The sequence below is a fragment of the Ostrea edulis genome, chromosome 4, assembly GCF_947568905.1.
Source record: "Ostrea edulis chromosome 4, xbOstEdul1.1, whole genome shotgun sequence".
NCBI classification, from domain to species: domain Eukaryota; kingdom Metazoa; phylum Mollusca; class Bivalvia; order Ostreida; family Ostreidae; genus Ostrea; species Ostrea edulis.
Window position 1 is genome coordinate 10,340,242 of NC_079167.1, and position 24,456 is coordinate 10,364,697.

Below are 24,456 nucleotides of genomic sequence, written 5' to 3' on the forward strand. Positions count from 1 at the left end.
AAAAAATTCAATTTTGTTTGTTATTCTTTGAATAACATGTCACTTTGTCACTTAAAAAAAATCTCGATGGGGTAAACACGTAACTAAAATCTTAATAGTACTCTGACGGACAGCATTAGAAATTCCAATGGGATTTTGTCAATATTTTCAAACGTTCGAGTACACCTTGAATGCATCATTCAGTACGGTGATGGACCATTTAGAAAGAAACTCTACCAGGTTTTAGAATCATCAAACAGAGATATGTAACCCAGGACACCTTTGCCCTGGGTTCTTATACTTATTCAAACAAAGAGGCTAAAGTTGCAGTATATTTGGAAAGAATCGTGCGGTTGTTGATATATTTTATTGTTGCAGTTTCCTTAATTTACATATTTCTAATTAATGTACTTTTGTAATGTTTTAAAAACTTTCGTCCTTGGAGGACTGTATCGTCCAACCGTTCATGAAATCAGAAAACAACAATGCGTCATTTAATTACGACTTTTATTAAGAATTCAGTTTTTGGCATGAATGAGATGACTAGATTTAATAATACTGGCGCAGGCTTTATGAATATTGATGAATCACTCAGAGCACAGTTATTCCCAGTTCACAGCGGACACAGTCATATCTATGGATTTTTTTTTCTGCTCACTCTGATTAAATCCGAAGGATGACAAAAGTCCACAAATATTCCCACTTTGGAATCTGAAAAATAAAAATGAATGAAAATTAAGTACACTTGTATTTTTTTTAACTTCAGTTATTTTATTCTCTAATTAGCAATGGTATAAATATTCCATTAGCATTTAGATAAGGTAGTATTGAAGGTAAGGTATAAAGTACTTACATGATATTAATAGAGGACTTTGACATTTCGTCTGTGAAGTGGAACGTTCTGGCCGGTGAGATAATTTTCTGTCATGCGGATTATGGAAGCATTACATAATTGTATTACTGTAATGTGTCTGGGACGGGTCGTGACATTCAGTATACAGGACACTGCGTACTGTTACAGAGTTACTTCAATGTCCTTCTGGTACACTAAGTCACAATCACCGTACCCCGAGTCCACGGACCTCTGCACCCCGTGCACAACATGAACTGCTTTCCCGTTCACTAACATCTGAGTGTCTACGAATTTTGAATTTTGAACACATTTGCCCAAGTCATTGTCACAGGATTTTACGGGATCCGTTGATTCGATTCGAATTTTCGGTAAAGGGAGGGTTGGTTCTTTCAAATCCAGCACCCCATCGTCCGGGGCGTACATGTCCGTCTCAGACAATGAATCCTCGCTGCCGCCAAAATTGACAGAGCTCGCCTTGAGTGAGTTTTGGCTTCCACTGTACAATCTCCTCGTTTTAATGTCTTCTATCGTCTCGTTCAAAGTCAGTAACTGTTTCATCAAACACAGATCTTGGTCCATTAGAGAGGCCTAGTGAATAGAACAAAACACATACATAATTTTTATCCTTAATTACTATTTAAAATCTAGGGAACATTATGTTTTAATGGTGAAATTAAGTTAAAAACATTTTCACATAATATCAAAGACGGAGTGACAATTTTTGATTCATCATCATTACAGACAATGTTCTGACACGGGAGAGTTTACTACCTAGCCTTTCAGACCTGTAATTTGTTTATTATCTTTTTATTTGTAGGATTGTTTAGAAATTCCACACTATCTCCAATCGTGGAGTATGTCTAACAAATGGTCCTTTTATCCATGTGTACCGGACCAGGCGAAATGTTTTGTTGTTCAAAATACCTATATCATCGCGAGCAGCGGGGTGTCCCATTTCTTTAAAAGCACATGGGACAAAAAAGTGTCATCTCATGGCTTTCAGTTTTTCACCCGGGAAGATTATGATGGTATTCATTTATTCAAGTTTGCAGTAAGCGATATAAATAACGACTATATTTGCTGTGTTATAAAAACGATGTTTCTATAGCTTTCAAAAAATTTGCTTTTTAATAAATTTTGATTTTAGAGAGATAGATGAGTTCGGGCATCAGTGTTTAAAGGGCTACTTAAAAATATGGTTCAGTTAAATTCTATATAAAAATACGATTTAAACCCCTTTTACATAAAAAATATAATACAATTGAAATTTACCATTTCTTTCCGTAGCGTTTCCATTGCAATGTCTATGGAAGACTTTTTTCTCTGCGGTGAAGGCGCCTCTTTAGTTTTTTCTTCCTCCCTCATTTGTTCTTTAAAACTTTCAGTTGCTCTCACTCTGTTGATATAAAACTCCCTGCATGCATTGGAAAAGTCAATTGCAGCAGTGTAGTGGTCATCGGGCACCGAAAGATACTTATTGCTCTTCATTGCTAGTCACTGAACACGAGATTGTAAACCTTAGTTAATGAACTCGAGTAATTAAACTCCACCGTAACACGCTTCCTGCCGTCTCGCAACACGATTTACCTGTTGGAGGTTTAATGCTTTATATGCTTTAAAGATGAAATACACAATTCATATATACATACCTGTAGAGCCCACGGGCGTCACGTGACATTAGCCGTGATCCTGGTTGGCCAATCTTTATATTCTATCAATACAGAAGGGTATTTTGCAGAATATTTTTAAATCATATTCAATTTGATGTAAAGTTACCACTGTTTATATGTGATATTTTGCAGATTAATTTTAGGCATCGATGAAAAACAGTCATTGTATACAGGTCGAATTTTCTTCTATCGTAGCTATTTTCGTTTCCGTAGAAAATAGGAAATTAAATGCTAAATACTGAAAAGTGTTCTTTAATTTTCTTTTATTCATAATAATTTCTTAGAAGTCTACAACGTACTTATTCGATATCTTGTTTAGTAGGAAAATAAGTATATGAAGAAAATTATTCATAGTAAGTTTCAGCGTATTTTGAAGGCATTGATTAAAAGCAATATCAAAATATATGCAATATCTTGGCACCCAGCCTTGTCCTATTATCTGTAGATATAAAATATGAAGTATTAATGGTATAATATGGCGACTTACAATTAATGAGCCAAAATAGACATTGTATGAAGTCAGTCTTCAGTCGACATTGTGTCTAACATGGAACAGTGCAGAAGACAATAGATAGATATAATATTTCATAAACAGACTTTATATCCCTGATATCGAGCAAGCATCACCAGAATGGAGCGCGACAGACTAACGGCAGGGTGCGAACCATTTCCGAGGGTAGCCAAACTCTGAAGGTGCACCCAAAACTTGATATCTCGAGACAAAAGGAGCACTGAGCCAGAGTGGACCGTAAACAGCGGGGAAGGAAGGTAGTTTGTAGAGATAGGTACCCACATAACACAAACCTGGCATTACTCACAATGCGGTGTACGGAGATAGCGATCACACTTTGTTTACTTGTGTAAAGGAAATGAGCGTGATAAGATAGGTAACAAATATAGTCAATTTCTACTCAAAATTGTCCCTTCAGTAGAAAAGAAAATTTTAGCAGTAGCTTCTTTTTCATAGAAAAGAGAATATGAAATTACTACTAACACACATGTGTTGAATTTAACGGAAGCGATCAAATTTTGCATATTCAGTTTTGCACATTTTATGTATCATTCAAAATGTTTCATGAATCATTTCAAAGAGCACTGAAACAAATTATACCTCTGTTAAAATGAAATCAAGCATCCTCAAATTAAATAGTGTTTACTTTTATTGTAAATACTAATGTACTTCAGTCAACTCATGTTTCTTTTCATTCCAGATAAACATCAACAACTACTATACTTTAATCAATATTATCATTGTCATTTTATACATTGAATATCTACATAACCGTATCAATTCCCATTTATTATGTGCCTGTCGAGATTTGAGAAGGTTAAGCAATACCATTGTACAGTTAAGTTGGCAAAGTCTTGAGCTCTCGAGTAATCCTTCAGATGGGTTGTAATTGACATTTTTCGAATACCCCTTTCGTCTTATAACATCTTGTTGAATACCAGAACCCCATGCAGTATTATGAGCTACCACAGTAATATGAGATAAGGGCCTTGTGACCGAGGTCTTGAAGTCCGGTGGTTACGCATGCTCGTCTAGACGGCCAATATCTTATTAAATGTCCAACGTAGATAATTAATGTCCTATTTTACCTATCTCTAATCACGCTACCTGTCCCACAGGTGTGGAATCTAGCAGGTAGAAGTATGCCTTGCTGCTGTTGTGATATAACTTCATCGCCACCAGAAAATAATTACAAGTAGACAAGACACATTCGTATTAAAACCATGTCTTCATACATTATCAAAACTTTTATCTAATAAATTACAACGAAGATCAAATTCCCAATCAAAGTGTGTCAATCATATATAAAAATGCTGTGAGCTAGAGTGATTTATTTTGAAGAGTTAAAGGTGGTATGCCACTTATAAATGGAATATCATGTACAATTAGGCAAGTAACACACTAATTAAGTTCTAATATTCCGAAATCTATATTTCAGAAAACAACCCAATTGAAATAGATGTGATTTCCGATAAAGTGGGGCATGTCAAACATACCAAGCATTCTAAAATTTACAAATATATGTACTGTACATAAGTAATAATTAAAATGAGTTTATTGAATTTCCTACAGACAAATTTCCCCTTAAAACATATAAACTATTAGTACAAGAGACTGAAAATTGTTTTTTTGTTTTTTTATTTTTTATTTTGCTTTAAAAAAAATCAAAACCACTGAAAACATTCAATTTACTCAAATTCGATATAGATAAGGGACTTTTTTTATTTTCTCGTTACAATTGATAATTATCAGAGAGCAAATTGTTATAGAAAGGGAATTTTTTAATTTTCTCGTTACAATTGATAATTATTAAAGAGCAATTTCCTATGATATATGGGGAATTTTTCCTGTTTAGATCACACGGTCGCCCGCGCTGTTGTACAATGTAACCGCTTGTTACGACATTGTAGCTGACTGAGCGACTTCGGGAAGGAACAGAGTGTGGCGGGTTAGTGATTAATCAACTGTTCAACTCCCTCACCGATATAGTATCAGTATTTATAAAATGTATGAACGAAATCAAAGCTGATGGGGTTTTTCAGTAGTCTTAAATAATCATTTCATTGATGACACAGTGAAGAATTTTTAATAACAAAAAAACAAAAAACAGAAAAAAGAAACATTAAAATGATAATAGGGAAACCATAACTATATTTATCTATATATATGTGTGTAATTTTAAACTTCAATATTGAAGCTACATGCAGCTGATAAAAAAGTAATCAGGAAATCGCACGTTTGTGCATTCGTTCACATACTTTAACAACACAAATAACTGGTAGGGATTTAATCAGCCCTCAGACTGATTTTGTTGAAATATTTACTTGCAATTATTTTAGAAATTATTCCGATTGAAAATAGATGATAATTTTCTCTCTCTCCTCTACTATGCACAAAATTCATCAACATTTGCACAGTACATAAACTACAATTCACCTTTTACATAAACAGAAGAAAACAATAGCTATTTGTAAAATCAGAAAACGGTGCCGACAGGAGGAGAAGACCTGTTGATGAACACAAGTATGTGGAACCAAAAGGGGCCCAGACAAGTTAGGAATGAATTCCCAGAATTCCCTGAGATGTGCAAACGCATATGTAGTTTTTCGTATCATAATTAGTCAGTGCGCGGGCTGACTAATAAGACGATTTTTAAAGACGTTTTATCATATATACCGATTTAAAACTTTGATTTTCTACTGTGACCTCATCCAACCTCCGGGAGCCACAAATTGAACAAACCTGACTTTGTACAACCTGGGGATGCTTGTATATTAATTTGACTAATCATGGCCCTGTTGCACTCGAGAAAAAATATTTATTAAATATAAAACTTTGATTGCATATTGTGACCCCGCCCTACCCACCATGGTCATGGATTGAATATGCACTACCAGAGAAAGCTTGCATACAATATTACTTATCAAGGCCCTGTTGTTCTTGAGAGGACATTTTCCTATACATCCCCGTGTAAATCTGATCCGCTATTGTGGGCCCAACCTATACCTCTGGGACCCTGATTTGAACAATTTTGAATCTACATTCAAGCTTTCACATGTTTTGTCTTTTCTGGCCCAGTGGGTTTTGAAAAGGTTTTTTAAAACGATGACACCATAATATTACTATTTCTTGATTATCTCCCCTTTGAAAAGGCATGGCTCTTCCTTTGAAGACTATTGAATTCCCTTTACCTTTTAAGTTGCGCTAATGCGTGATCATGGCCTCGCTGTTCATGACAAAATATTTCAAAAGTCTCCTTCCTATATATTCTGATATAAAACTTTGTTCCCCTATTGTGGCCCCGTCCTACCCCCATGGTAAAACTTGCAAACTTGAATGTGCATTACCTGAGGATGCTTGCATATTTCAATCATGACCATATGACCAATCAAGGTCCTGCTGTCATTGAGAAGTTTTTTAAAAGATGTTTTTCTATATATCTCAATTAAAATGTTGATAGCCTGTTATGACCCTACCCTGTCCCTGGGGGCCATGATTGAACAATTTACATTCTTTAAGGAAGCTTTCACATAAGTTTTGTCAATTCTGGTCTAGTGGTTCTTGAGAAGAATATTTATAAAAGACATCTTTTCATAATTTCTTAAATATCTTACTTTTGAAAGAGATATGATCCTTCATATTGAACAATTTCGATTTCCCTTTACCCGATGACCCTTTGTAGGAAGTTTGGATGAAATTGGTCCAGTGGCTTTGGAGAAAAGGTAGAAAATAAGTCAACACTGATATAAAAATCTTCGATTGCGACTTAAGTCTACCCCAACGGCCATAATTTGAGCAAACTTAAATCTGCATTACGTGAGATGCTTGCAAAAAAGTATGACAAATAAAGGCCCTGCCGTTATTGAGAAGTTTATGAAAGTTTTCCCTATATATTCCCACGGTGGTCCTACCCTACCCAGGGTGGCATGACTTTAACAATTTTGAATCTACATTCTTTAAGAAAGCCTTCATTATTAGTTTTGTCTATTTTGGTCTAGTGGTTTTTAAGAAGATTTTTAAAAGTTTTCACGATAGTTTCACTATTTCTTAATTATCTCCTCCTTGAAAAGGATGTGGTCCTTCATTTGAACAATTCTGAATAACCTTTACCCAGTGATGCTTTATGGCGAGTTTGGTTGAAATTGGCTGAGTAGTTCTGGAGAAAAAGTCAATATGTGTAAAGTTTACGGACAGATGTACGGACGGATTGACGGACGACAGACAACAGGTGATCAGAAAAGCTCACTTTTCAAAAATGAATTTTACTCCACAAAAACTCTTCATTTTGGAAAAGATTTGAAGTTTTGTCTTTACTTCATGAAATAAAAATACAAATAGAGTATTTACGTTAGTAAGACTGTACATTTTAGTATCTAATGGTTGGTAAGACTGCGTATTGTAATACCATCATAGGTAGTAAGATATAATATTGTAATACCATGATAGATAGTAAGATATCATATTGTAATACCATCATAGATAGTAAGATATCATATTGTAATACCATCATAGATAGTAAGATATCATATTGTAATACCATCATAGATAGTAAGATATCATATTGTAATACCATGATAGATAGTAAGATATTATATTGTAATACCATGATAGATAGTAAGATATCATATTGTAATACCATGATAGATAGTAAGATATCATATTGTAATACCATGATAGATAGTAAGATATCATATTGTAATACCATCATAGATAGTAAGATATTATATTGTAATACCATGATAGATAGTAAGATATCATATTGTAATACCATCATAGATAGTAAGATATTATATTATAATACCATCATAGATAGTAAGATATCATATTGTAATACCATCATAGATAGTAAGATATCATATTGTAATACCATCATAGATAGTAAGATATCATATTGTAATACCATCATAGATAGTAAGATATTATATTGTAATACCATGATAGATAGTAAGATATCATATTGTAATACCATCATAGATAGTAAGATATTATATTATAATACCATCATAGATAGTAAGATATCATATTGTAATACCAACATAGATAGTAAGATATCATATTGTAATACCATCATAGATAGTAAGATATCATATTGTAATACCATGATAGATAGTAAGATATTATATTGTAATACCATGATAGATAGTAAGATATTATATTGTAATACCATGATAGATAGTAAGATATTATATTGTAATACCATGATAAATAGTAAGATATTATATTGTAATACCATGATAGATAGTAAGATATCATATTGTAATACCATCATAGATAGTAAGATATTATATTCTAATACCATCATAGATAGTAAGATATAATATTGTAATACCATGATAGATAGTAAGATATCATATTGTAATACCATCATAGATAGTAAGATATTGTATTGTAATACCATCATAGATAGTAAGATATTATATTGTAATACCATGATAGATAGTAAGATATCATATTGTAATACCATCATAGATAGTAAGATATCATATTGTAATACCATCATAGATAGTAAGATATTATATTGTAATACCATGATAGATAGTAAGATATCATATTGTAATACCATCATAGATAGTAAGATATCATATTGTAATACCATCATAGATAGTAAGATATTATATTGTAATACCATGATAGATAGTAAGATATCATATTGTAATACCATGATAGATAGTAAGATATCATATTGTAATACCATCATAGATAGTAAGATATCATATTGTAATACCATCATAGATAGTAAGATATTATATTGTAATACCATCATAGATAGTAAGATATTATATTGTAATACCATCATAGATAGTAAGATATTATATTGTAATACCATGATAAATAGTAAGATATTATATTGTAATACCATGATAGATAGTAAGATATCATATTGTATTACCCCACCTCTGACAAGTTAGCGCGGGGATCCTGAATAGTGATTGGCTCATTACGGTCACGTGAAGACGTGGGATATTCTATCCCAGGTCACCGTCAAAATTTATACCAGGCGTCCTTGCGAGTTATCTTTCTTGTTGCATTTGTCAACAACAATGGCGGCCAAGCGGTTTGCAAGTTTGGCAGCAGACGAGATCGAAAAAAAGAAATTACTGATTAACTCCAAAGAAACTATTCGAAGCAATCAGAAGGCAGCTCGTTTGTTAAAGGCCTACTTAGGAGAACTCAATCAAAATCAAAATTTCGAAGAATTCGATGCTGTTCGCTTGAACGAAGTGCTTTGCCATTTCTACATGAATGCACGAAAACAGGATGGTGAATTTTTCAAGGCCACAACGTTTGAAAACATGAGGCATGCGATCAACAGGTACTTATAGGAAATTTGATATTATAAAAGATGACGAATTTCGCGATGCAAATGTGTCATTCAAGGCTGCCCTGGCTGAGCTAAAACGGATAGGGAAAGGGAGTGTACAACATCATCCTGTTATTAACGAGAGTGACCGTCAAAAACTGTACGAGTCGAAGCAAATGAATCCCCAAACACCGTACGGACTTTTGAATAAAGTTCAATTTGATGTAAGGCTATACTTTTGCCGGAGATCTGTAGAGAACATGCATATCATGTCAAAATCAACGTTTGAGGTCATGCAGGAACCAAAATCAGGACTGAAATATGTGGCGAAATGTACAGACGAATTAACTAAAAACCATAGAGGTAACTACACATTGTAATATCATCATGGTTGGTAAGACTGTATGTAGTAATACTCTCATAGATAGAAAAACTGTATATCGTGGCAACCTCATGGATAGTGATATTATACATTGTAGTATCTCCATGGTGCGGATTGTTGTATTATCAGCTTCTCGTATAGACGAGATCAACACTTATTCTTCAAGGCTCCAATTATTGTGGCACATGTCTTTTAAGTTTCATGTAATATATACTAGCCCAGTAACCGACATTTCCAATAAACTATTTCAGGGGAGCCAGGCAAGTTTCCCAGAGTTCCCAGTTACTAGTAGTATGTATTATTACAGGTGAGCCAGGCAAGTTTCCCAAAGTTCCCATTTAGTATATATCATTGTAGATGAACCAAGCAGGTTTCCCAAAGTTCCCAGTTAGTATGTATTGTTATAAGTGAACCAGGTAGATGCCCCAACCTTTCCAGCTATCATTTACTATTTCGGTTGAACCAGGCAGATTTTACAAATTTATACACGTAATACATGTAACCGCAGTTCCAATAGTACAATAGATACACATAATAACTACTATCATTTAGGAGGACGTATCAAATACTAGTAACTGATTTGTGTAATAAACACACATTTTTGAATATTTGTATTAACCTTGGGTAATGAAAGGCGAAGATAACGAACAGTGATCAATCCCATAACTCCCACAAGCAAAACAAAATAGACAGTTGGGCAAACACGGACCCCTGGACACACCAGAGGTGGGATCAGGTGCGCAGGAGGAGCAAGCATCTCCCGCCGAACGGTCACACCCGCCGTGAGCCCCATATCCCGATCAGGCAAACGGAGCCATCCGCAGTCAAAAACAGCGCGCCAAGAACCGCCCAACAATCGGTATGAAACACGTCAGACAGCATTTGACCCAATGACAGGTCACCACAATGTTAACCTCTAATGTATTAATGTATTTTTAAGACATAGTTTCTTTGAATTTTAAAAGTATATTTTTCCTAATTACTAGCATTGAAACGTTAAGTTTTATTCTTCATATGCCATCCTGAATCGGGTATTACTCATAATTTTTCTCTTTTATGTAATAGTTTCTAATTTTCTCCTTATATTTGATTGCTCCAGATGCATGAATCCATCAGTTTAATGATGCAATCTTTACATGGAGTAGTGGTTTGGAAATTGAACTTTCAGTAAAGTATTACTGTATTCTTTATAAAAATTCTCATTCTATTTTCACTGCAAATCAATGCATTTAGCTTTAAAACAAACTCTGTGTGTAAAGGTATGCTTTTGAAGATTATATCATTAAAATGGCAAGTTCCGTAAATATAACCTTCCCAAAAATTTGTCTGTGAAATCTACATAATGTTCATACAGAATTTTGTCGCTTCTGATATTTACAAAATATCTAAAACATGTATTTAGAAACTACTATAGTTTCTCCTCCATTTACATACATTTTTGTAGTGGTTATATTTAATCAACGTGACAAAATATCAGAGCAGACGACAAACAGGAGACAACAATCACTGGTTGTGATTTATTAGTTCCACAGGTACCGCGGAATCAGACATTGGTGCCGACCTTAGGAAGCCGGGACTTTAGATTAGCGCCACCTTTCAGTGGATACATACACAAATGGAGTCAGAAGGTGTTCCAGAAAAAGAGTTTTAATAAACAAGGTCGTTCTCCCGCACATGGAATTCCAAAAAATACTAAAAAAGAGATGAAGATGAATTTTTACCGTACAAAAATCGCTTTGTGGTACAGATTTAAAGTTTCGTTTTCTGCTTTTTTTTTTTTTAATGAAAATACAAAATGGAATAGAAAGGAGCTCCGGGGAAGGGGAGACTGAAGGAATAGAAAGTAGCGCCGGGGAAGGGGAGATTGAGGGGATAGAAATGAGCGCCGGGGAAGGGGAGAATGAGGGGATAGAAATGAGCGCCGGGGAAGGGGTGAATAAAGGGTAAGAATGGAGCCCCGGGGAAGGGGAGAATGAGGGGATAGAATGGAGCCCCGGGGAAGGGGAGAATAAAGGGTAAGAATGGAGCCCCGGGGAAGGGGAGAATGAGGGGATAGAATGGAGCCCCGGGGAAGGGGAGAATGAGGGGATAGAAAGGAGCGCCGGGGAAGGGGAGAATGAGGGGATAGAAAGGAGCGCCGGGGAAGGGGAGAATGAGGGGATAGAAAGGAGCGCCGGGGAAGGGGAGAATGAGGGGATAGAAATGAGCGCCGGGGAAGGGGAGAATAAAGGGTAAGAATGGAGCCCCGGGGAAGGGGAGAATGAGGGGATAGAATGGAGCCCCGGGGAAGGGGAGAATAAAGGGTAAGAATGGAGCCCCGGGGAAGGGGAGAATGAGGGGATAGAATGGAGCCCCGGGGAAGGGGAGAATGAGGGGATAGAAAGGAGCGCCGGGGAAGGGGAGAATGAGGGGATAGAAAGGAGCGCCGGGGAAGGGGAGAATGAGGGGATAGAAATAAGCGCCGGGGAAGGGGAGAATAAAGGGTAAGAATGGAGCCCCGGGGAAGGGGAGAATGAGGGGATAGAATGGAGCGCCGGGGAAGGGGAGAATAAAGGGTAAGAATGGAGCCCAGGGGAAGGGGAGAATGAGGGGATAGAAAGGAGCGCCGGGGAAGGGGAGAATGAGAGGATAGAAATGAGCGGCGGGGAAGCTGAGAATAAAGGGTAACAATGGAGCCCCGGGGAAGGGGAGAATGAGGGGATAGAATGGAGCCCCGGGGAAGGGGAGAATAAAGGGTAAGAATGGAGCCCCGGGGAAGGGGAGAATGAAGGGATAGAAAGGAGCGCCGGGGAAGGGGAGAATGAAGGGATAGAAAGGAGCGCCGGGGAAGGGGAGAATGAGAGGATATAAATGAGCACCGGGGAAGGGGAGAATAAAGGGTAAGAATGGAGCCCCGGGGAAGGGGAGAATGAGGGGATAGAATGGAGCCCCGGGGAAGGGGAGAATAAAGGGTAAGAATAGAGCCCCGGGGAAGGGGAGAATGAGTGGATAGAATGGAGCCCCGGGGAAGGGGAGAATGAGGGGATAGAAAGGAGAGCCGGGGAAGGGGAGAATGAGGGGATAGAAAGGAGCGCCGGGGAAGGGGAAAATGAGGGGATAGAAAGGAGCGCCGGGGAAGGGGAGAATAAAGGGTAAGAATGGAGCCCCGGGGAAGGGGAGAATGAGGGGATAGAAAGGAACAACGGGGAAGGGGAGAATGAGGAGATAGAATGGAGCGCCGGGGAAGGGGAGAATGAGGGGATAGAAAGGAGCGCCGGGGAAGGGGAGAATGAGGGGATAGAAAGGAGCGCCGGGGAAGGGGAGAATGAGGGGATAGAAAGGAGCGCCGGGGAAGGGGAGAATAAAGGGTAAGAATGGAGCCCCGGGGAAGGGGAGAATGAGGGGATAGAAAGGAACGCCGGGGAAGGGGAGAATGAGAGGATATAAATGAACGCCGGGGAAGGGGAGAATAAAGGGTAAGAATGGAGCCCCGGGGAAGGGGAGAATGAGGGGATAGAATGGAGCCCCGGGGAAGGGGAGAATAAAGGGTAGGAATGGAGCCCCGGGGAAGGGGCTAATGAGTGGATAGAATGGAGCCCCGGGGAAGGGGAGAATGAGGGGATAGAAAGGAGAGCCGGGGAAGGGGAGAATGAGGGGATAGAAAGGAGCGCCGGGGAAGGGGAGAATGAGGGGATAGAAAGGAGCGCCGGGGAAGGGGAAAATGAGGGGATAGAAAGGAGCGCCGGGGAAGGGGAAAATGAGGGGATAGAAAGGAGCGCCGGGGAAGGGGAGAATGAGGGGATAGAAAGGAACAACGGGGAAGGGAAGAATGAGGAGATAGAATGGAGCCCCGGGGAAGGGGAGAATGAGGGGATAGAAAGGAGCGCCAGGGAAGGGGAGAATGAGGGGATAGAAAGGAACAACGGGGAAGGGGAGAATAAAGGGATAGAATGGAGCGCCGGGAAAGGGGAGAATGAGGGGATAGAATGGAGCGACGGGGAAGGGAAGAATGAAGGGAAAAGGAAGGAGACGGATAAATAGGAGAGGAAAGAGGATCGAGAGAAGGTGGAAGAAAGGAGAGGTGGAGCCCTTTATTTTTAATCTCCCATATATGAGGGAACAATTCACTATTTGTTGTTACAATTTACTCTATACATGTAATTAAGCGCAGAAAGTAGCCAGCAGAAAAAACAGATAGACAATAATTAGATAAAGTTTCTAGATATCGCTGGGTCATATCAGAAAAGACCGAAATGAACGAGATTCAGAAAGCCAGAGGAAGACCGGAAGAAACCTGGAGAAGATGGTCAAGAGTAAAATGATTGACTGAGTGATTGATGGAGGGGGGGGGGTGTCATGTTGAATCGGTGATTTATAAGTTGAAACTCATTGAAATTTCTGTGACGCCTTCAATGAGACTGATCTTTACAGAACGCCACAGTGATCTCCTGCGTGCCTAGATGTCGCGATCCTTGACAAGTAGCCATATATGACGTCCGATGGCTAAAGATGGCGTCGACCCTTATGATGTACTTGGCAAGTTAGAAATACAATGGTATCTAGCATTACAACATTCTTTTCCTATACATTGGCACCTAATAAAATTAATATTCACAAATCAATGCGAGAAATAAATTAGATTATGTCACAACTTCTTGCCTTTTCTACATTGATTACTAATTTGTCGTAACTTTATTGACGCTCAATGAAAATTACATTCCCGTGTTCATTGTTACTGATTTTTGTCAAAATTTGTTGGGGGAGAGAGAGAGAGAGAGAGAGAGAGAGAGAGAGAGAGAGAGAGAGAGAGAGAGAGAATCAAATGATTATTTTTCAACATTTATTGTGCTAGGAATGAAAGTGTAGTATGTGGAAATGCGAGAAAGGAAAGACAACTCTCGTTCATGAACGAACTTGTTTGCATGTTTGTTTTTAGGGAGGCGGGTGAATAATAAAACAAACATCACATGCTTAGAGCTACGTGTGATTTCTGTCGTGAAAAACCAGAGAGAAATTTTTTTTTCACAGGATGTTGTTTAATTATTAACTTTCAAAGAAGATTTTTAACAATTAGTCGGACGTTCTTCATAGCATTTAAGTCGCAGGTGTGCGTTCGTTTTGTCCCCAATTTCTTGACTAGAATTGAGTGCATATGGAATGTTATAGATCCTCCTCAAACAATTCAGGAATAGCAATGCATGAAATCGGATTTTCTCTCTCTCTAATGGTAGACGTGGCCTAATCGTTTATATTTGAACCTTACAGGAGGTTGTAATAAACAAAGAGAGAGAGAGAGAGAGAGAGAGAGAGAGAGAGAGAGAGAGAGGGAGAGAGAGAGAGAGAGCAAATGTAATAGGAAAGACAGTTCTATGCACACTATTCTATATCTATCTTGTAGCTTAAAGATAAAGACGGGAATTTGTGTAGTTTTAAAGAGTCAAGAAATGTTACACGACTGAAGAAGAGGTCAAGTATAGTATTTTATTATATAGCTACATGTAAGTTCAATAACCCTATAATATTACATGGCAACGGGCGATCCCATAAATGAATTTAATGAAGTAAAACTTTAAAATGTACATACCAAAGAATCTTTCCTATTCTTTTTTATATTTTTCCGTCTCAGTAACGGAGTTATGATGCTAAACAAGTGATACCAAGGGGGATTACTCTAACGCTCTCCGACAATCAAAATTGTGCAGATGGGAATAACACACACATGAATTGTTTTTATGATATTACTACATAACTGGGTTTTCAGAAGTACCCACGTAAGATGCAAATTTTCAGTAGGTAAAGCACCCCTTGTTTGTGTGTTGTCGTTCGCGAAGCAAACAGGATTCAGTCATACAGCTACATGACATGAGCATAGAACACCTGCATACTTGAAAGATGCATCACTCTTGCCATGCAAGGTTTCGTGACGTAGTTTAACCGAAGAGATTATAACTGCTTTTATTATGTATAGCATTTCACAAAAGGACAATGACTTTATTCTCAAAAACTTTAATTTACATCAGCAGTGGCGGATTTAAGGGGAGGGGCGCAGCCCCCCCCCCCCCCCCCCCCCCACCCCTCATAATTTTTTCAAATTTAAGGTAAATCGTGGTATCTTGTTTAGAAAAATGTACTAGACGATAAAAGAAGCAATAATTTCTTTCACTCCCGGAGAAATAAATGACAAAATCTTTTGATTCCTTGAATTACTTTATTGGGAGAACTTTAATTTTTTTTCCCAAAAACCCTTAAAATTTGCGTCACTTTATTAATTTCACCTTATTAAAAATGATAGAAAATAGTATAAATGATTTAATAGGAAACATATTTCAAGCCCTATAAATTCGGTAAAATCAAGGGCCCCCTGGACTTCCACCAGGGCTTAGCCCTGGACCCACTGGGGGCCTCAAGGCGGCCCCCAGACCCCTGCCTCATAAAGTGCCCCCCCCCCCCGTAACAGCAATTCCTGGATCCGCCCCTGATCAATGTAGAGAACAAATAAGATACATACAAATATACAATACAAATCAGCACATACGCAATAAGTAAACCTCTTAAAGGAGGCCAAGTTTTTGTCACTTGTTGTTGAATAGATTGATTGGCTCCTGGAGTGATGAGATTGAGTACTGGAAGAAACTTGTATCCTTTCCAATGACCAGTCCATGGATAAAACCTTAGAGTCAACCATCATTGTACACGAACGTGTAATAAATAGGTGTACCGTATTTGATTACTCAGTGAAGAACGTGTAATAAATCGGTGTATTTGATTGCTCCGTGAATAAATCGGTGTATTTGATTGCTCCGTGAATAAATCGGTGTATTTGATTGCTCAGTGAATAAATCGGTGTATTTGATTGTTCAGTGAATAAATAGGTGTATTTGATTGTTCAGTGAATAAATCGGTGTATTTGATTGCTCAATGAAGAACGTGTAATAAATAGGTGTATTTGATTGCTCAGTGAAGAACGTGTAATAAATCGGTGTATTTGATTGCTCCGTGAATAAATCGGTGTATTTGATTGCTCAGTGAATAAATCGGTGTATTTGATTGCTCAGTGAATAAATCGGTGTATTTGATTGTTCAGTGAATAAATCGGTGTATTTGATTGCTCAGTGAATAAATAGGTGTATTTGATTGCTCAGTGAAGAACGTGTAATGAATAGGTGTATTTGATTGCTCAGTGAATAAATCGGTGTATTTGATTGCTCAGTGAAGAACGTGTAATGAATAGGTGTATTTGATTGCTCAGTGAATAAATCGGTGTATTTGATTGCTCAGTGAAGAACGTGTAATGAATAGGTGTATTTGATTGCTCAGTGAATAAATCGGTGTATTTGATTGCTCAGTGAAGAACGTGTAATAAATAGGTGTATTTGATTGCTCAGTGAATAAATCGGTGTATTTGATTGCTCAGTGAAGAACGTGTAATGAATAGGTGTATTTGATTACTCAGTGAATAAATCGGTGTATTTGATTGCTCAGTGAAGAACGTGTAATAAATAGGTGTATTTGATTGCTCAGTGAAGAACGTGTGATAAATAGGTGTATTTGATTAGTCAGAGAAGAACGTGTAATAAATAGGTGTATTTGATTGCTCAGTGAAGAACGTGTGATAAATAGGTGTATTTGATTGCTCAGTGAATAAATCGGTGTATTTGATTGCTCAGTGAAGAACGTGTAATGAATAGGCGTATTTGATTCCTCAGTCAAGCAAAGTATCACAAATATTAAAGACACGATAACAAAATTGCTGTAGATGCTATGAATGCTATGGATTTTTTTTTTCAAACTAAAAAAAAGATAATTTCCCAAGCTAACGACGCAGAGAAATTTTACCGGCAATTCATCAGAACACGACACAGGTTTTAAAGCAAAAGAACCCTAGACGCCCACACTGGACTTCCAACCTTTTTGAAGGACAATCCCAATGATAGAAATCGGAAGACATCCTCTCGGAGAAAGAATATCCAGAAAAAAATCTGACCCTCAACATAGGAGGTTCAGCAATATACCTGCTCAGGACAAAATTTGATAATCGATAAAATATTGCCCGTTCGTAGTCAGTGTTACTTTTACATTTGACATTTCTGATAAAAGTAGCTTGTCTCTACAGAGTCAACTTCGATATGATAAGAATAGACACGTTCACCCTAGATCAACGCTCGTTGACAATTTCTGAAGATATGAATTTCAAGCATCTCAAGCTGCAAGCGATTTATAAAACTAAAAAAATAGAACTCGCCACAGAAGTACTAAACTCGGATGGTGCATGTTATGGTCTTGTCGTGTAAGAGCAATATTGACAGGATTTTATGAGTGATAAAAAAGGACAACCATTTTATCATACCAATAAAGAATCTGGTGGTTAATAATAAATTGACTGTTGTGTGGGAGTGTCGGTATCGGGTACTGTAAGAGACCCGTATCAATCTCATCACTCTATCCAGCGGCGTATCCTTCAAACGATCAATGCATTTTATTGCTCAATGAATAAGAAATAATACCATTCTTCGGTAGACAGGAGGGTCTTCCCACATTCTTCATGTACTGTAGGATATGAATTGGGGAGATGTGTTCTACTATTCGTAAAAGTTTGCATAAAAATGTTCTTAGAATTACGCAAACTAATTCCAATTCAATTCGTTGGAGAAACTTTCGGAATTTTCTTTTTGATACACTATACTTCTAAAAATTACTAGTATGCAAAATAACACATTTGAAACCTTAGTTTTTGGTTCCGACATCACTGCAAATGTTAAGCATCATCAGGTAGGTGAATTACAAATCTAACGGGTCGGAGGAAAGTTCAGCCCAGAGATTTTATGTGTTGAATTTCGTATTGAGAATTTGTTCCCTTCAAATTGAGACAATATAATGATATGCTGGTGCAGAACACAGTTATTTTTTGTTTGTTTGTTAGACAGCACCAATTTCTGTTCTGTTCTGTGTATCAACACGCTCGCAAAGTTTGTACTGCGAGATACGAGATATCGTTATGATAAGTGGACTCTAGATCAATTATTCATTGATGAAATTAAGTACCTACACCTGTGCACCGGCTGCTGCGGGGAAGAGTTAGTCCTCCCGTTATATGTAGATATATGACACAAACAGCTGCCATAAAATGTTACTTGACACTGTAATCGTGCGTTAATACTGAGCAAGCTTTGTTGATGTGTGTATATATTAATATACAGATTTATCAATATCTAAATATGTTTTTAAACTGAACGTGCACATCAAATCAGTCTAGAAATGCTTCTAAAATTCTGAGGCATCCAACAATCGCTGGGAGAGAAATTTGAATTATTGACAAATTAATTAACAGTAGCGTCAAGTACTGTCTTACTTGGTGATAGTTAGTCATGGATTATTTATAACAATAATCATTGACACAATCACCATTCTGTATGCATACCTGTGTAAAAATTCTTTCTGCATTACTATCATGACAATATCATTATGACAAGGGAAGTTGTACAAGGTAAATATTTCATGACGACCTTTATTTTCATCTGCCGGTAAAACCGGACATAGAGATTACATTTCAATCTACTTTCGAAAGTTCTAGAGGATGTTTTTAACATTTTTGAAAAACTTTCGTGACAGGAATGGATTTGTATTAAATTTACAATGTATTTTATATCGCCCGGAATTATTTTTTTATTGTGAAGCAATCAAAATCTAATTAGCACTTAACTGGATTTCTATATAGATATAATTAATCCAATTCATAGATATTAACCACCAGGCTATGAACAAATATTACGTAATTTCACATTTTATACCACTTGTCTTCACGGATAATAATCGACCACTCCCTGGAGTATACGTATAGTCAAATCGATATTCACCTATTCTTTTTTAAAGGCTACGTAAACTACAACACCAAAACAAAAAAACAAAAAACAAAAACAAAAATCAAATCAAGTATCACCAAAAATAATCTTAAAGGGCAAAACATATTTCTGATTTCATTTGTGCACCAATGACTTCTGTGATGATGGATTGATTGTATATTTTTTAACGTCCCTCACGAGAATCTTTCACATCACCATTGCCGGTGAAGGGCTGCAAAATTTAGGCCTATGCTCGGCGCTTATGGCCTTTGAGCAGGGAGGGATCTTTATCGTGATACACTTGCTGTGACACGGGACCTCGTTTTTTGCGGTCTCATCCGAAGGACCGCCCCATTTAGTCGCCTCTTTCGACAAGCAAGGGGTACTGATGACTTATTCTAACCCGGATCCCCTCGGGATCTTCTGTGACGATAATGTGCTTCTGTGATAAGAACGGAACAAAATGAAATGACAATGTGGTGTTGAGTAAAATAGTCAAGGGATATTTCAATCAGCTTCGCTCAATAAACCCTGCATATTGCGTCATAGTATGCTAACAACTATTTACACACATACTACAGACGATTTCTGTATTTTTTTAATTTATACTGCTCACTATCAAATTATGAGACACACTACTATCCATCACATGTGATATGTATATAGTTACGGAATACCGAGAGCATACTTCGTTGCGGGATTATTTCCAACCTATGACGTACAGATAGTTTTCTACTAGTTGATCATGATGTAACAGTTTCAGTCTTAGCATTAGCTTGCGTGTCAAAGTAGAAATCAAATCACATCACTCTTTATTTTTCCTTTGCAACATTCTTCCAGTGTGAAAATGTGTTTTCTTAATGCACAACATTATAATCCACATTTCCTCAACAAAGGTCAAATGTAAGATGTAGGGATATTCCAAAATTCCATTGACGATATTTGGACAGGGGTGTATTTCAACAGCAAGGTTACACAAAGATACATATACATATGAGTTTTTATCGATTTTCGAGGTTAAAGGTCAACGGACAATGTCACTGGATAGTACCTTTGAGATGTAAATGGCCGAGATGCGGAACGTCTTTTCCTCTTGCCTTAATACTTTTCACTTGTACTAATATATCAAGATATGTTATCAATGACTTATTCGTTGCTATCTTTAACAGAAGTAGTTCGCTCATTGATTAAATTATTGATATCATTAATTCAATTGCCGAGAGCAAATTGTGAATAATTGAGCGCTATATAATTGAATTAATGATATCACTATAATTATATTGAAGAGAACATCTGAATTATTGTGTATTACTCAATTTAACCCCCATAGCGGTTAGCATATTTTTCTTGAATTACATGAAATATATTTTTTACACTACCTTCATAAAAAATAGGCTAAGGCCAACGTTTCCTTGGCTATGTATTAATGAAAGTAGCCATATTTAATTCTTTCCAATTTTCATAAGACATTTATATGTACAACTACTGTGCTATATAACATATATAACATGTATTGTGTTATGTGTATTGTAGTTACATGTATTGTGTTATGTGTATTGTAGTTACATGTGTTGTGTTATGTAGCTACATGTGTTGTGTTATGTGTAATGTAGTTACATGTGTTGTGTTATGTAGCTACATGTGTTGTGTTATGTGTAATGTAGTTACATGTGTTCTGTTATGTAGCTACATGTGTTGTGTTATGTGTAATGTAGTTACATGTATTGTGTTATGTGTAATGTAGTTATATGTGTTGTGTTATGTAGCTACATGTATTGTGTTATGTGTATTGTAGTTACATGTGTTGTGTTATGTAGCTAAATGTGTTGTGTTATGTGTAATGTAGTTACATGTGTTGTGTTATGTAGCTACATGTATTGTGTTATGTGTAATGTAGTTATATGTGTTGTGTTATATGTAATGTAGTTATATGTATTGTGTTATGTGTAATGTAGTTACATGTATTGTGTTATGTGTAATGTAGCTACATGTATTGTGTTATATGTAATGTAGTTACATGTATTGTGTTATGTGTAATGTAGTTACATGTATTGTGTTATGTGTAATGTAGCTACATGTGTTGTGTTATGTGTAATGTAGTTACATGTGTTGTGTTATGTAGCTACATATATTGTGTTATGTGTAATGTAGCTACATGTATTGTGTTATGTGTATTGTAGTTACATGTGTTGTGTTATATGTAATGTAGCTACATGTGTTGTGTTATGTGTAATGTAGTTACATGTGTTGTGTTATGTAGCTACATGTATTGTGTTATGTGTAATGTAGTTACATGTATTGTGTTATGTGTATTGTAGTTACATGTGTTGTGTTATATGTAATGTAGCTACATGTATTGTGTTATGTGTAATGTAGCTACATGTATTGTGTTATGTGTAATGTAGTTACATGTATTGTGTTATGTGTAATGTAGTTACATGTGTTTTGTTAAGTGTAATGTAGTTATATGTGTTGTGTTATGTGTAATGTAGCTACATGTATTGTGTTATGTGTAATGTAGTTATATGTGTTGTGTTATGTGTAATGTAGCTACATGTATTGTGTTATGTGTAATGTAGCTACATGTGTTGTGTTATGTGTAATGTAGCTACATGTGTTGTGTTATGTGTAATGTAGTTACATGTGTTGTGTTATGTGTAATGTAGCTACATGTGTTGTGTTATATGTAATGTAGTTCCATGTATTGTGTTATATGTATTGTAGCTACATGTGTTGTGTTATGTGTAATGTAGTTATATGTATTGTGTTATGTGTAATGTAGCTACATGTGTTGTGTTATATGTAATGTAGCTACATGTATTGTGTTATATGTAATGTAGCTACATGTATTGTGTTATGTGTAATGTAGCTACATGTGTTGTGTTATATGTAATGTAGTTATATGTATTGTGTTATGTGTAATGTAGCTACATGTGTTGTGTTATATGTAATGTAGTTACATGTATTGTGTTATGTGTAATGTAGCTATATGTGTTGTGTTATATGTAATGTAGCTACATGTATTGTGTTATGTGTAATGTAGCTACATGTGTTGTGTTATGTGTAATGTAGCTACATGTGTTGTGTTATATGTAATGTAGTTACATGTATTGTGTTATGTGTAATGTAGTTATATGTATTGTGTTATGTGTAATGTAGCTACATGTATTGTGTTATATGTAATGTAGCTACATGTATTGTGTTATATGTAATGTAGTTATATGTATTGTGTTATGTGTAATGTAGCTACATGTATTGTGTTATGTGTAATGTAGCTACATGTGTTGTGTTATGTGTAATGTAGTTATATGTATTGTGTTATGTGTAATGTAGCTACATGTATTGTGTTATATGTAATGTAGTTATATGTATTGTGTTATGTGTAATGTAGTTACATGTATTGTGTTATGTGTAATGTAGCTACATGTATTGTGTTATGTGTAATGTAGCTACATGTGTTGTGTTATGTGTAATGTAGTTACATGTATTGTGTTATGTGTAATGTAGTTATATGTATTGTGTTATGTGTAATGTAGCTACATGTGTTGTGTTATATGTAATGTAGCTACATGTATTGTGTTATGTGTAATGTAGCTACATGTATTGTGTTATGTAGCTACATGTATTGTGTTATGTGTAATGTAGTTACATGTGTTGTGTTATGTAGCTACATGTGTTGTGTTATGTGTAATGTAGCTACATGTATTGTGTTATGTGTAATGTAGTTACATGTGTTGTGTTATGTGTAATGTAGTTACATGTGTTGTGTTATGTAGCTACATGTATTGTGTTATGTGTAATGTAGTTACATGTGTTGTGTTATGTAGCTACATGTATTGTGTTATATGTAATGTAGCTACATGTATTGTGTTATGTGTAATGTAGTTACATGTGTTGTGTTATGTAGCTACATGTATTGTGTTATATGTAATGTAGCTACATGTATTGTGTTATGTGTAATGTAGCTACATGTGTTGTGTTATGTGTAATGTAGTTACATGTGTTGTGTTATGTAGCTACATGTATTGTGTTATGTGTAATGTAGTTACATGTATTGTGTTATGTGTAATGTAGTTACATGTGTTGTGTTATGTGTAATGTAGTTACATGTATTGTGTTATATGTAATGTAGTTACATGTATTGTGTTATGTGTAATGTAGTTACATGTGTTGTGTTATATGTAATGTAGCTACATGTATTGTGTTATGTGTAATGTAGCTACATGTATTGTGTTATGTGTAATGTAGTTACATGTATTGTGTTATGTGTAATGTAGTTACATGTGTTTTGTTAAGTGTAATGTAGTTATATGTATTGTGTTATGTGTAATGTAGTTACATGTATTGTGTTATATGTATTGTAGCTACATGTGTTGTGTTATGTGTAATGTAGTTACATGTATTGTGTTATGTGTAATGTAGTTACATGTATTGTGTTATGTGTAATGTAGCTACATGTGTTGTGTTATGTGTAATGTAGTTACATGTATTGTGTTATGTGTAATGTAGCTACATGTGTTGTGTTATGTGTAATGTAGCTACATGTATTGTGTTATGTGTAATGTAGCTACATGTGTTGTGTTATATGTAATGTAGTTCCATGTATTGTGTTATATGTATTGTAGCTACATGTGTTGTGTTATGTGTAATGTAGTTACATGTATTGTGTTATGTGTAATGTAGTTATATGTGTTGTGTTATGTGTAATGTAGCTACATGTGTTGTGTTATATGTAATGTAGTTCCATGTATTGTGTTATATGTATTGTAGCTACATGTATTGTGTTATGTGTAATGTAGCTACATGTATTGTGTTATATGTATTGTAGTTACATGTGTTGTGTTATGTGTAATGTAGCTACATGTGTTGTGTTATGTGTAATGTAGTTACATGTGTTGTGTTATATGTAATGTAGTTATATGTGTTGTGTTATATGTAATGT

At 36.1% G+C, this 24,456-nt stretch overlaps 1 protein-coding gene across 1 annotated transcript; it reads right to left on the minus strand.

The window, feature by feature from the left end:
- Positions 1-472: 472 nt before the first annotated feature.
- LOC125672154 (uncharacterized) lies at positions 473-2,462 on the minus strand. The gene is made up of 3 exons (XM_048908273.2): positions 2,105-2,462; positions 833-1,420; positions 473-690 (listed from the first exon to the last, which is right to left on the minus strand). Exons 1-2 carry the CDS (start codon positions 2,318-2,320, stop codon positions 995-997), a joined length of 642 nt encoding a protein of 213 aa, XP_048764230.2. The 5' UTR covers positions 2,321-2,462; the 3' UTR covers positions 473-690; positions 833-994.
- Positions 2,463-24,456: the final 21,994 nt, after the last annotated feature.